This window comes from Wyeomyia smithii, chromosome 3 (genome assembly GCF_029784165.1).
Source record: "Wyeomyia smithii strain HCP4-BCI-WySm-NY-G18 chromosome 3, ASM2978416v1, whole genome shotgun sequence".
Lineage (NCBI taxonomy): Eukaryota > Metazoa > Arthropoda > Insecta > Diptera > Culicidae > Wyeomyia > Wyeomyia smithii.
Genome location: NC_073696.1, coordinates 147,505,038 through 147,519,373, shown reverse-complemented (window position 1 = coordinate 147,519,373; position 14,336 = coordinate 147,505,038). Strand labels below are relative to the sequence as shown.

At 43.4% G+C, this 14,336-nt stretch overlaps 1 protein-coding gene across 1 annotated transcript; it reads left to right on the top strand.

The window, feature by feature from the left end:
• Positions 1 to 529: 529 nt before the first annotated feature.
• On the top strand, positions 530 to 1,516 carry LOC129728673 (uncharacterized). The gene has a single exon (XM_055687123.1). It carries the CDS (start codon positions 530 to 532, stop codon positions 1,514 to 1,516), a length of 987 nt encoding a protein of 328 aa, XP_055543098.1.
• Positions 1,517 to 14,336: the final 12,820 nt, after the last annotated feature.

The following is a 14,336-nucleotide window of genomic DNA, read 5'->3' as shown; positions in this document are numbered from 1 at the left end:
TGACATCAAGGAACAACAGTGCTCCAGGACTAGACAACTTACAAAACGAATTTCTGAAGTACGGCTCTGAACAGCTTCTGCAAGAGATTACAGACTTCAAGATACAAATTTTCAAAACCAATATAGTTCCCAAAGAATGGAGTGAAACTGTCCAAGTGCCGATCCCGAAGGTTCTGTATCCAAAAAATGTAGACGACTACAGGTGTATCACACTTTGCACAAGCACATATAAAATATACGCCAAACTATTACTCAACAGGCTAAGGCAGCAAGTCCCACCTCTCCCAGCTTACCAAATGGCCTTTCACCATAAGCGCAGTGCCCCAGACCAAATATTCGTGTTGCGACGTATTATGGACGAAAAATGGAGGAAAGGGAAGAAAATAGTTTTGGTGTCCCTTGATCTAAAACAGGCATTCGACAGGATAGATACCTCGAAGGCGGCGGTGATATTGTCCGATATGGGAGTTTCAAAGGCACTTATCAGGGGAATAATAAATGGATGCTTGAGGGAGACAACCTCCATTCAATGGTTCGGCCAGAGAACTGCACCTCGCAGAAAACTAGAGGCATAAAACAAGGCTGCCCTCTGAGCCCACAACTGTTTATTCTCTTGTTGCATCATGTGCTGCAATCGGTCCACGAATTTATTCCGGAATTGAAGTTAGCTCACGTAGGCACAATACAACTTCCCTGCATATTGGGATATGCCGACGACCTGCTGTTCATCTGCGAAGAAGAGGATGACGTGGCAAGATTGCTTGATGTGATTGAACCACTGTTGAATTCAATAGGGCTTGAAATAAACACGCACAAAACCAAAGTACTGATACGTGACCCTTTCGCGACAAATAATACGACACACCAATCAACGATGTGTATAGGCAAATACACACTGCCTCTGGTCACCATACTGCGATATCTAGGCGCTTTTATCACGAGTAGCCTCACACGAAAGGCAACAACGGCCGAACGCATTAAAAAAGCTTACAAAGCCTTCTACTCGCTTCGTGTGTTTTTAAAAGATCATCCATTGGATTGGGAAACCATTAAAAGATTATACCATTGCACGATCACTCCAGTGGTAACGTATTCCATGGAAGTAGCCACGATCGTGAAAAGCAACAGAAATTCGCTGAGAAACATGGAAGACGAAATGCTGCTGACGTTAAGAAGCTTGAGCAAGGAAGAACTGATAGTAAGCGAAAACGGACAAAACAACAGACAAATTCAAAGTAGTTTGGAAAGATGTGAGGCAACTCAAAGTCAACCAAATGAATCGTGGGTTGAGGGAAGCTCTAGATTAATGAAAATGAACCCGGACAATTTAGAGATGGAGCAGAAATCAAATCAACAGGACAATAATGCTCACATAGCACCTAATTGGTTGGACGGTCACACGATAAATAATAATATCAGAATAGCGAGAATCAACTATTATGGACACATACTAAGAAGTGAGAATACAGGCATACTGAAAACAGCTCTGGAGTATAAAATTAATGACAAGAAGTAGAAAGGACGGCCCGCTTACACTTGGCGAACATGTATACGTCAGGATATTGTGAGAAGTGAGATTCCAGTACAAGTATGGCAGGAGGCGGCATTGACTAAAACGAATATAAAAAGGATGTCAAAGGAATTGTTCAATTCGATGGTTGAATCAGAGTATGAAATGTCGACCGAATCCGATTGGGACAGTACCGGTAGTCCAATACTAGACTCGGAATTTGAGGGATACAGCGACATTGAAGGACCTATGAGTGGGATCAATTCGGAAATGGATTTCGAATAGATAGGTATTTAGGTAGACCCCTAGTAGTATTAGTTACGACGTTTTTCTGATGTATCCAAGGTATCCAAGTGGTAAGTAATCCTTTATAGCATTAAATCTAAAAATTCGAGATAAATAGTAAACTAGGCTATGAATGTTATTTAACACTTTAAAAATATTTTGAGGTTATATAATTTTAACTTGTTTCAGGTTGTAATGTTATGTTTCTCATATTAATACTAAGAATAAATGCGACTATGACGTTGATGTGCGAATGATGTTTTATGAAATAAAATCTGGTTTTGCACTTATGTTTATTATAGCGTGCAATAGAAGCTATTAGAAAAGAACTAGTAACAGAGTAATGAAGGTAATTACTACCAATTGGTTTACCAATCATCTTGTTATATGATATATATATATATATACTGAGATATGTGAGCATACAGTAAACTTTTATCTAAAAGAATATCCTATGACACGATTAAGGCAATCCGTTTTCATGCGTTATGTTGGGATATTGGATGATAAAGCAAAAGCTGAAAATACAAGGGTGCGACCACTGTATGCCTGTCATGAAGAACAACAGAGTAACTTTTAATGAACCTTTAGACCAAGACGGCTTTGTAGGACAGCTAGTTGTGGTATACTTTTAATTTCATTTTTTCTCTTCAATCATCGCCTTTCAAAAGACAAAGCTAGGAATGCTCTAAGCTGGTATTTTTGCCAGCAATAAAGCAGTTATACAATCAATGGCGGATTTTGAAAGACAATTTGCAATTGGATTAGAAAGGAACCAATCATAAACATTAGTATTCACTAACTTATGATTGTCACCGTTCAAGCAAAGAATGTATATTTACTGCAGTGCAGTTTTTTTTGCATTTAATAATGATGTATTGACATGCCCTGGACTTACAAGACATGTTAGGAAAGTGAGTAATTAACGTAAGGGGCATCAATACAAGATATGATCAATTATATGGAGTTCATTTATAACAACTAGATTAGAAGACAAATATTTGACGAATGACTAGAGGACTATATAATCATAATAGCCAAGGTAGTTCTAACAAGTCCTCCTCCCGAGGAACGGCGTCCAAGTGACAGACAGTTGTCATCTCGGCCGGCTTGTTATGAACTTTTACAAAAAGGCACTCACGAGTCGGGCCGAGAACCAATAAGCAATATGCTACAGCCTAGAACTCGACAAAAAAAAAAAAGAATCACTAAAACTTATTTTGTGTGTTTCGTTACCATTTTTATATCATTTTTCATGTTTATATTTACTCACGTGCCGTTATTTTTAATCGGATCTTATTATTGAATGGAGTTTTTTTACGCGATTTTTTAAAATTACGCGGTTTTTCTATACGCGGATTTTTTCAACGCGGTACAACCAACCGCGTAAAAAAAGACCCCAGTGTACTTCGTTTGCTCTTCTGTCCTTTATTCGAGTAATTCCGTAATTTTCTTCCATTTATTCTGACCTCAACGCTTTCATGAACATGGGTATTTGAACAACTGCAATAACAATATTTTTCTTACGTAAGATAATTAATTCTCCCCCCTCTCTCCCCTGTAACATAGCGTAAGAAAATTGCATACCCGCCTCCCCCCCTGTTTGCTTACGTAAATATTGAACGGCCCCTAACTGATGGCGTCTACGCTGCCGCACTTGAAGGTGCAGAGAAGTGTTGAACGACGACGGCGTTCAGATGAAAGCTCTGAACAAACGGTAGTCATTATTGCCATTGCGTGCGGGTTGCGTTGCATGTGAGTTGTATAGACTATCTCACCGAATCTCTGTAACCTCACTTTTCTGACAGTTAGTGGTAACTTTGTTTGCGTTTTAGAATTTTTGCTTTTTTCTAATGTATCAATCGCGCGCGTAGTGAAAATGCTGCTCAATTTTTAAATGTTTTTTTAGTGTACTGGCACCTCAAGCACAACATTTAACCGTCATTTTGATCACAATTGAAATGATATGCTGTAATTAAGAACAAAACTGCATCACCCGAAGGTAAACAAAGTTACCAGTAGCTGTCAAACTCAGGTGCGTGACGTCACCGTGCGATGGTCTATGGCGTAGTCTGAAATGTAGCGTGTAGCCCATCACACGGTGCTCCTGAGACCGTTATTATAAAATAAAAGTACCATGAAAACGGTAAATGCCAGTTTGTTCGTTATGATGGTCTTCACCTCTGGGTAAATTTAAAAAAAAATCGTTGGTGGCATTTTTGAGTTATGTCCATTTTATGTCAAAATGTCCGATATCCTTAGAAAATTCGTACCAACTCCACCACGATTACGTACGATTTTTATTTGCACAAAATAAAATCTGTATTGAAAAATAGCAAATAGTTGCTTCGTCTAATACCTGCTTTAGCCTCTCTGTTTTTTATGAAACTTTATAGAAATAGATGGTTAGCCTGCCGATACGCAATTTGTATGACAATAAAACTATCCCAAGCTTTGAAAAGGGCCTAAGTTCTTTATTTTAATAAACTGATATAACCTAGCAGTAAAAAGTTTATTTCAAATTATGTTGCGGTTACTTCAGCATGCCAGAATCTGTCCACAGTGATTTCACTCTTACTCGAGAGCGATACAAAATTGTATCACCATCAATGGCCTACAAATCACAGTTGTTGATAATAAAAGCGGACTCTTATACTGCCCATAAAAGCAAAAGAGTCCCATATGAAAATGTGCTCACAGTTGAGAAAATTGCAAATGAAATTCTAATCTTGAATTTATAGCAAATAACTATGATTTGACTAAAAGTATGTTTTATTCAACTATATGTTCATGAGGTGAAGCTTTATGTATTTCCATGAGTTCTAAAACATTTCCAGGCTTGGAAATAAAAGATGGGACTCGTTTGCCTTTATTTTTTCCTATATATACAAAAAATAAAAGCATATCTGTCTCCACACATTCTAAGACGGCCACGGCATTTATTATTATTCCTTTTTGTGTCTACCATGTGAACAGTCTATTTTGACCCAACATTTTTGGACCATACAATTGCAATATAGCGATTTGGTTTTAACGGATTGTAGCATGAACCGGTGCATGTTATTTATCAAAGAGCAACTACAGCTGATAGACGAAAGCTCGTTAGACATAGAGTCTACAATTAAATTCCTTGAGAGCCCACAAAAAATTGATACAGACGGTAAGGCCACACTCCTGAACACTTTTTTTGAAGTAGAATACTTCTCTCAGGAAGTTCGGCTACATAGGGATGTGAAATGAAAATCTAAAACCGAAAAAAGTGAAAAATATGTCCAATTTCAAATGCTAATAAATCGGTTAGTATTCGATGGATTTCCTTCGTTCTTGCAGCAATAGACTGGAAAATATTCTAAGATTCTTCCCAAAATAAGATAATTGTAATTTTATTATTCAAACTATTGTACTATTTAAAATAGTCAAGCCTTGTCAAAACGAAAAATTCGACCTCTGATTGGTCGTTTTATGCTTGCTTCCCAAGCAGGGTCGACAGGATCATATACCTTGCATTTGAAAACATGCTATTTGACCTATATAAGAGCATGTTTCAGCTGGAGCCGCTCATAATAGTTCTAGACAGCGACAACAGCAGTCGTTCTTCCTCAGCAGCAGCACTAGCCCTGTGGTTGGTCACAACGTCTCAGGAGCAGCGCGGTTTTTCTCAGCGTGTGTCGCCAGACAGCCATTATTCCCCCCGTGTTGGGGAAACATGAAGATTGCCATCGGGAAATCCAATGTTGGAAATCAAAATGCCTTTTTCAAGGCAAATGAACAAGTCATTGAAAGTTAATAATTTTTGTCAACGCAAGCAAGCATTCTGTGTTGCATCCTAGCAATTTAAATCTGTCGCACCCGTCGAATTTACTGACTGTAAAATAGCTTCCACAGTGCATGTTGTCCGTGTATCTTAATTCCCCCAATGTTAGGGCAGCTCCAAAGTTGTAATCATTAACCGATTTTGTACCGCAAAATGCTTTTTTCAAGGCAAATAAACAAAAAACACTGTGCTACAAATGAAAAAAAAAAGACAAGAACTTCTGAAGTGACCTAGTGTAGGTTGTAGGTCTTGTTGAGTGTAACATTCGCTCATACTATAAATTTTCCAAACACCTTCAAAATCTGAAGTTATGGTCAAAATACGGTTTTTTGGACCTCAGCGAATATAATTTTTTTTTAACTCAGTCATTTGTAAACCGATTTTCAATATTAAAGCAGTTTTAGAAAGAAGACAAATAGAGCTTTCAAAATATATACAGGTTTGTTCTAATTTCAATAAAACATGTTAAGTTATTTGAGTTTATATCCAATTTTATACTTTTTCGCGCAATTTTTCTATTTAATTTTGAATTTGCCGTCTATTTTTGTAAGAAACATACCAGTGCATGTTGTCCGTGTATCTTAATTCCCCCAATGTTAGGGCAGCTCCAAAGTTGTAATCATTAACCGATTTTGTACCGCAAAATGCTTTTTTCAAGGCAAATAAACAAAAAACACTGTGCTACAAATGAAAAAAAAAAAGACAAGAACTTCTGAAGTGACCTAGTGTAGGTTGTAGGTCTTGTTGAGTGTAACATTCGCTCATACTATAAATTTTCCAAACACCTTCAAAATCTGAAGTTATGGTCAAAATACGGTTTTTTGGACCTCAGCGAATATAATTTTTTTTTAACTCAGTCATTTGTAAACCGATTTTCAATATTAAAGCAGTTTTAGAAAGAAGACAAATAGAGCTTTCAAAATATATACAGGTTTGTTCTAATTTCAATAAAACATGTTAAGTTATTTGAGTTTATATCCAATTTTATACTTTTTCGCGCAATTTTTCTATTTAATTTTGAATTTGCCGTCTATTTTTGTAAGAAACATACCACAAATACACTATTATTCCGAAAGTATATTCAATTCCGTATCAAATAAAAGTTTTGTGGAAATCGGTTGATATTTGGCTAAGTTATATATTTTATAAAGAAAACCAAAATTTTTGGCTTCTATCGCACATTTATTTCACGGTGCTACAAATGATGAAAAAATGCAAAAACTTTCGATGTGACTTAGTGTGGGTTGTAGCTTTAGTCAAAAGTTACTTGCGCATTTACTTGAAGTTTTTCAAATACCCCAAAAATTATTAGTTATGGTCAGAACCCTGTTTTTTACCTTAGCTCACATTTTCATGTTTATTACGGTTATTTTTCAACCGATTTTTTATATTTAGGCTGTTTTGGAAAGGCGAAAAATAGAACTCTTGGAACATATAAATATGTCTAAAGAGTGTACCTATATGTGATGAATAGTTTTAAATAAAATAAGATGATTTATATTCAACAAAATAAGATAGTTTTTTTTTCAAATTTTACCTATATGTGATGAATAGTTTTAAAATAAATAAAATACCGCACCGCAATCAAATTCTGTTGTAGTTGTTCTTATTTTTACTTTTAATTTATTTAGTAAACTCCCCACTGTAGGGGCAGCGCAAAGGCTGCGATCAGCATGACCAACTTTGAATAACAAACTGCCCTGTTAGACCGCATTCACAAAGACAGTTAGTTCGACTATGCAGAGCTAATATGAAGTCGATTCAATCAATCAGCAGTAACAGAATTCCGTCGTCTCCCAGTTGCCAAGTTGCAACATGATGCAACACGCAACAGCGAGCAAACGAAATCGCTTGATGTTACAAACCGCAATAAGATACGGGTTAAAACCGTTGCGTGTGTGAGAGCACCATCGGTGTTTATTCGCTGGATACAAAAATCAAATGCGAATTGTGGAATAATTCGTCTAAAGAACATAAGGAAATGGTAAACCTGAACTGAAAGGCGTTGCCTATTACGTAGCACCCTTCGGCTATAAAAATGTGTTTCTGGGAAAACTAGCTACATTCATTAGTCGGAAGGTGAACTGGATGGACCGTCCACAACGTTGACAGCAGTAACAGCAGATATCGGCACTCAGCAGTAACAGACCATAGCAGCGGGTCGCGCCTATGGCTGCCTTCAAATTAAACAAATCACTTGCCCTGTGGTTGGTCACCACGTCTCCGGCCTCTGCCAGGCTGAACGCCAACGCGAGTGATCGGGCGAGATTTTTGCGGTACATCAGCCGGCACTTCCTCTAATGGAAAAGTAGGATCATTTTGCTTAGAAGAATATTACTGTCGGTAATATTACAGAGCTGCGATCATATCCGATATGGAATTGAACAATTGTTCTTTTGAGGACAAATAAAACACTTAATTTGAAGAGTTAATAGCTTTGGGTACCAGTAGCAGTATGGTAACAACCTCAGCGGTAGGTGCAGCCGGTTCTTCCCTAGGGCCGATGTAATAAGGAAGTAAATGGAAGCGGCACGGCGAAACAGTTCGGGTGTTCTTAGACGCGCGTCATTTTTCGTACGATAGCGGCGGTATTAGCAGTAGATGCATTTGCCAACACTTACTCCAGTAAAGCCGTGTCTAATTTTCAATGCGAAAACACCTTTCTATTGTGTTGGCCGTGCGCATTAGGCCTCTGCCAGGCTAAACGCGATAACCGGCGCGAACCGATACGCCGGCCGTAGGTTAATTTACAGTCGTAAGTAGAGCTGTGTAAAAGTATTCTACTTCAACCTTGCGGTCGTGGCTTTGCACACAACCCTCCTGTGATTTTTTCTACTCATCCCAGATGTGAAGAAGAACTTCTGGAAACAGTTGCCAGAAAAAAACTTCATTCTACTTTCGATTTTCTTCGAGAATACAAATAAGTTTTATTCAGTTTTATTGTCTCTAAGTTATTTTTTATGAACCTTGCAAACGTGAACTGTATTTTCAATAATTCAAGTCAACGATATTTGTATGTACACTCTTTTTTTTTTTAACTGATAACAAATGTGAAATGTTCTTTTTGAAAGACAATGAATTATATATATATATATATATATATATATATATATATATATATATATATATATATATATATATATATATATATATATATATATTTATTTGGCAGAGCTGTATGCCACCACGGGTCGGTATTTGGCGATTACCGTAGGCCACGGAAGTGCTAACTGCAAGAACGCAGTCCCGGACCATCAGCGAGAGCTAGCCTAGGTTGTGGTGAGACTCAGGCATTGGGCCGCCGAATTCTCACAAAAGCCACATTATCCGGAAGCAGCTCTGACGGAGCGAATAGTGCCGCTCCCACCACCCAAATGCACTAATTCGCCCATTGGGATTGATGCCAGTAAGTTCCCAATTACGGTAACTGGTCGCAACGCCATATGATAAGAGTCGGATTTCGTTTTCGTACCACGATTCTGGGCTGGCACCTGCGCCGAGCTCCCTTAGTAAGGTCGTGTGACAACGGCTTGAAACGGCGAGACAACAACCGGTGCAGGGGTCTCCGTCCCGTAAAACCTGGCAGGCCTTCCAGTACGTTCCAAATTCATTGCCCGGTGGTAACCGGGCAGGAGTGGGATCAGATGTCCTTTCCTGACTTGCGCCGGTCGGGGGTGTCATAGTTGCTCATAAGGCGCTATGGCAGCCGCCCCTAGCCATGGCCTCACTGCTTCGGCATAGACTACCATGGGACCAGATAGGCGACCACTCCAGTATGGATAAGGATAGCGGCTGGAAGGGGGACCCAATTAACAAGAATGAATATTGAAAAAAATGAAGATCAACAATTGGGCGCAGATGGGTTGAAAAACCCGTTTGCACGAGGAGGCATCCAGAGGTCTCCGCCGAGAAAGGCGGAGATGGATGCAGTAAAGGACGCCTGCGAAGACGGCAAAGGCAGTACGCCTACCGGATCGACGCAAGACATCGCAGTGGCTGGTCCACTGTTGATAAAGGCGGTCGGAAGACAGCGAGACACGCTACCGAAGGTAGTAGCGCTGTCGGAGCAGCTCGATGCCATAATCGAGTTTGCGAAAAGTCGCACCAACACGACGAAGTACCTGAAGCAGGCTCTCTACATGCTTCGGTCCTCCGTCGATGCTGCGAAGAAGGAGCACGCCGAGCTCAAGGCAAGAGCGGTGGCTGCAGAGAAGAATGCAACGGAGGTGACCGGAAGGGCGACGAAGTCGGTCCAAACGGACACCTGCACGTTTGCAGCGGTTTGCGCCTCCGGGTCAGCCGCAAAAAGAGCAAGGCAGTCTCCGGGGGAAGCCCCCGAGAACAGCAAGAAACGGTTGGTTGTGCTAAGCCCGCGAGATAGCACACCAACGGCCTCCAAGTCCGCCGAAAAGTCTGCCGAAGTGGCAGCTACGGGAAACCCTTGGGTTACCGTGGGAGGAAGGAAGCGCCAAAAAGACAGCAAGCGCAACGACGAGAAGGCGACAAATCGTCCAAAAATGGGAAAGAAGGCGCGAAGCAGGGGCGACGCCCTCATACTCAAGACGGAGGGGTCCAAGTACTCCGAAGTCTTGAAGAAAATGAGAGGCGAAACCCAGCTCAAGGATCTGGGAGCGGATGTGCGGACCATCCGTCGTTCTCGCACCGGCGAGATGATCCTTGAGCTCCGTAAGGATGCTAAAAACAAGGGCGCTGCCTACAAGACGGTAGCCGAGCAGGTCCTCGGGAAAGATGTGCAAATTCGGGCACTCACCTCAGAGGTGACTCTCCAGCTCAAAAACCTGGATGAAATCACCGAGAGGTGCGATATTGCACAGGCCCTCAAGGAGAAGTGCGGAGTGGAAGTAGCCACTGAGGTAATTCGCCTCCGAAAGGGTCCAGCGGGGACCCAGGTGGCCACTTTCCGGCTTGCATCGGCCGATGCAACTCTGGCCCTGAAGACAGCCAAACTTAAGGTTGGCTGGTCAGTATGTCCCCTGAGCATACTCCATTAGCCGGACGTTTGTTTCAGGTGTTTCGAGGGAGGACACAAGTCCTGGACCTGCAAGGGGCCCGATAGGAGCCAGTTATGTAGGCGTTGTGGTGGTGCTGGCCATAAAGCTAAAGACTGCGGGGAGCCTCCCAAGTGCTTGGTATGTACTGGAAAACGGGACGCCAAGCACTTTATGGGAGGCCCACGGTGCCCAGCCGGTAAGGCGGCCACGAAACCACGGGCGTGAGGGTGACACAATTGAACCTGAACCATTGCTATGCGGCACAGCAGCTGCTATACCAAGCAGCGTCTGAGTCGCGGTCGGACATCGCAATCGTATCGGACCCCTACTGCATTCCTCCCGGAAACGGTAATTGGGTTGCAGATAAGTCCAGTACGGCGGCCATATGCACGACCAGCAAGTTCCCGGTTCAGGAGGTTGTGTCAACCTCAAATGAAAGATACGCGGTTGCCAAGGTGGACGGAGTGTTCTACTGCAGTTGTTATGCTCCGCCGCGTTGGTCTATCGAAAGGTTCACCCAGATGGTCGATTTGTTATCTATGGAGCTGACGGGACTAACACCCTTAGTAGTGGCGGGCGACTTCAACGCTTGGGCTGTTGAGTGGGGAAGCCGCCGCACGACCCGGAGGGGTCAGATCTTGTTGGAAGCTTTGGCAAAGCTCAACCTAGATCTGGCCAACGTTGGAACCAAGTGTACATTCAGCAGAAATGGTGCGGAGTCGATCATCGACGTGACGTTCTCCAGCCCAGGACTGATCGTGAACTGGAGGGTAGACGATGGCTACACCTATAGTGACCACCAGTCGGTCTGCTATAGCGTAGTCCAGAACGTGAGGCGGCAGGCGACGGGTAGAGCCAATACTCCGACCGTCCGCGGGTGGAAGACATCGCATTTCGATGCCGAGGTATTTGCAGAAGCAATGAGAAGAGAGCGCGAGGGGGGCAGTTGGCTCCGCCCGAGTGCTGACCAATTAGTTGCCACATTATCACGGGCGTGCGACGCCACCATGCCTAGGACCCGCCAACCTAGGAATGGTAAGTCACCGGTATACTGGTGGACCGACGCGATAGCGGACCTCCGTAGCGCGTGCCTCCGTGCAAGACGGATGTTGCAACGTGCACGTACCGATGCACAGAGGGTAGAGCGCCGTGTAGTATTCGGATCTGCAAGATCGGCGCTTAAAAGTGCGATAAAGGCGAGCAAAAGGGCCTGCTTCGATAGGCTATGCGCGAGTGCCAATACGAATCCGTGGGGCAACGCCTACAGAGTCGTAATGGCGAAGACCAAAGGCGTGTTGGCGCCTGCAGAGCGATCACCAGCGATGCTGGAGCGCATCATCGAGGGACTCTTTCCACGACACGAGCCAAATCCTTGGCCTCCGGTTGCTGAGTCTCACGTCCGACGTTCCAGTATCTCAGACACAGACCAGGGATGGTCGGCCAACCTGCCGGGCATCCAATCCGTGAGAGACGGCAGCCGTGCAGAGGTTGTGGAGGAGGTAAGGGTTACGAATGAGGAACTCATCGTGATCGCCAACTCCCTAAAGGTGAGCAAGGCACCGGGACCGGATGGAATCCCGAACTTGGCCATCAGGACGGCCATGAAAGTGGCCCCTGATCTATTTCGAGCAGTCATGCAGAAGTGCCTGGATGACTGCCTCTTTCCGGACAGGTGGAAGCGACAGAGATTGGTGCTGTTGCCGAAGGCTGGGAAACCGCCAGGGGACCCATCGGCATACAGACCTATCTGTCTGCTGGACACTACGGGCAAGGTGCTTGAGAGGATTATCCTCAACAGACTGGTGAAGTACACAGAGGGTGTAAACGGTCTGGCAAGTAACCAGTTCGGCTTCCGGAAAGGTAGATCCACGCTGGATGCTATTCTCTCTGTCACCAAGACGGCAGAGGTAGCACTCCAGCGTAAGAGTTGGGGCATTCGCTATTGCGCAATCGTCACGCTTGACGTGAAGAATGCATTCAATAGCGCCAGTTGGGACTCCATAGCGCTCGCGCTTAGGAGCATCCACGTACCGGTGTCGTTGTACAAGATTTTGGAAAATTATTTCCAGAATCGGGTACTAGTTTACAACACGGAGGAGGGTCAGAAGTGCGTCCCAATCACCGCAGGGGTACCGCAAGGTTCCATCCTGGGCCCGGTGTTGTGGAATGTCATGTATGACGGGGTGTTGAAACTAAAGTTCCCTGTAGGGGTTGTGATCGTCGGTTTCGCAGACGACATCACGCTAGAGGTCTACGGCGAGTCGATCGAAGAGGTCGAGTTGACGGCCGCGCACTGCATACGCAAGGTCGAAGACTGGATGCACTCTAGGAAACTGGAGTTAGCGCACCATAAAACGGAGGTTACGGTTGTGAACAACCGCAAATTAGAGCAACAGGCGGTGGTCAGAGTCGGTGACTGCACCATTACCTCAAGGCGTTCCTTGAAGCTCTTGGGGGTTATGGTTGACGATAAGCTCACATTTAAGAGTCACGTCGACTATGCCTGTAAGAGGGCTTCAACGGCCGCTGCAGGACTATCTCGAATGATGTCCATTAGCTCAGCGGTATATGGCAGCAAGCGTAAACTTCTTGCCAGCGTGGTTTCGTCCATACTTAGGTATGGTGGGCCAGCGTGGTCCAAAGCGTTAGGTACCAACAGTCATCGTCGAAAACTGGAAAGTACCTACAGGCTCATATGCCTGAGGGTTGTGAGCGCGTACCGTACAGTGTCATACGACGCAATCTGCGTCCTGTCCGGCATGATGCCTATCAGCATAGCCATTAAGGAGGACGTAGAATGCTTCGATCAACGTGACACAAGGGGTATACGAGGCACCAGAAGGTCATTCTCGATGATCAGATGGCAGCAGGAATGGTCCAATTCCGCAAAGGGTAGATGGACGCATCGACTTATTCCGGACGTATCCGGATGGGTCGGGAGGCGCCATGGAGAAGTTAACTTCCACTTGACACAGATTCTGTCAGGTCATGGTTGCTTCAGGCAGTATCTACACAGATTCGGGCATGCGGGGTCCCCCATGTGTCCCGAGTGTGCGGATGCGGAAGAAACTGCTCAGCATGTCTTCTTCGTGTGCCCTCGTTTTGTGCATGCGCGGAGCGACATGATGGTAGTGAGCGGGCCAGACACCACTCCGGACAACCTAGTTCGGAAGATGTGTAAAGAGCCAAACATTTGGAGGGCGGTTTGTACAGCCGCCTCTCAAATAGTTTTAGAATTGCAAAACAGGCGACAGGTTGACCACCGACACGCCAGTGTTAGCTAACGGCCAGTCTCCAGGTTAGTTAGCTAAGTTAGCAAAGAGATCTATAGAACCAAGAGGGTGCACAGAGCACAAAAGCCGCTCCCCGAAGCAATACCTAGCGGTGGTCCCGGGGAGTATTATGGGCTAGAGACTGGAGGGGTTTTAGTGGGTCCGGTCACTGATTCAAACCAACCCCACACTCCCTGAGGTTGGTCACCTCAGGGGTTTGGATGCAAATTTCCCCCTCCACCTGAAACAAAAAAAAAAAAAAAATATATATATTTATATATATATAAATATATATATATATATAAATATATAAATATATATATATATATTTATATATATATATATATTTATATATTTATATATATATATATATTTATAAATATATATATATATTATAAATATATATATATATATATATATATTTATAAATATATATATATATA

Coding starts and splice junctions, on each gene's coding strand:
- LOC129728673 (XM_055687123.1), top strand. CDS start 530: ATGGTTCGGCCAGAGAACTGCACCTCGCAGAAAACTAGAGGCATAAAA.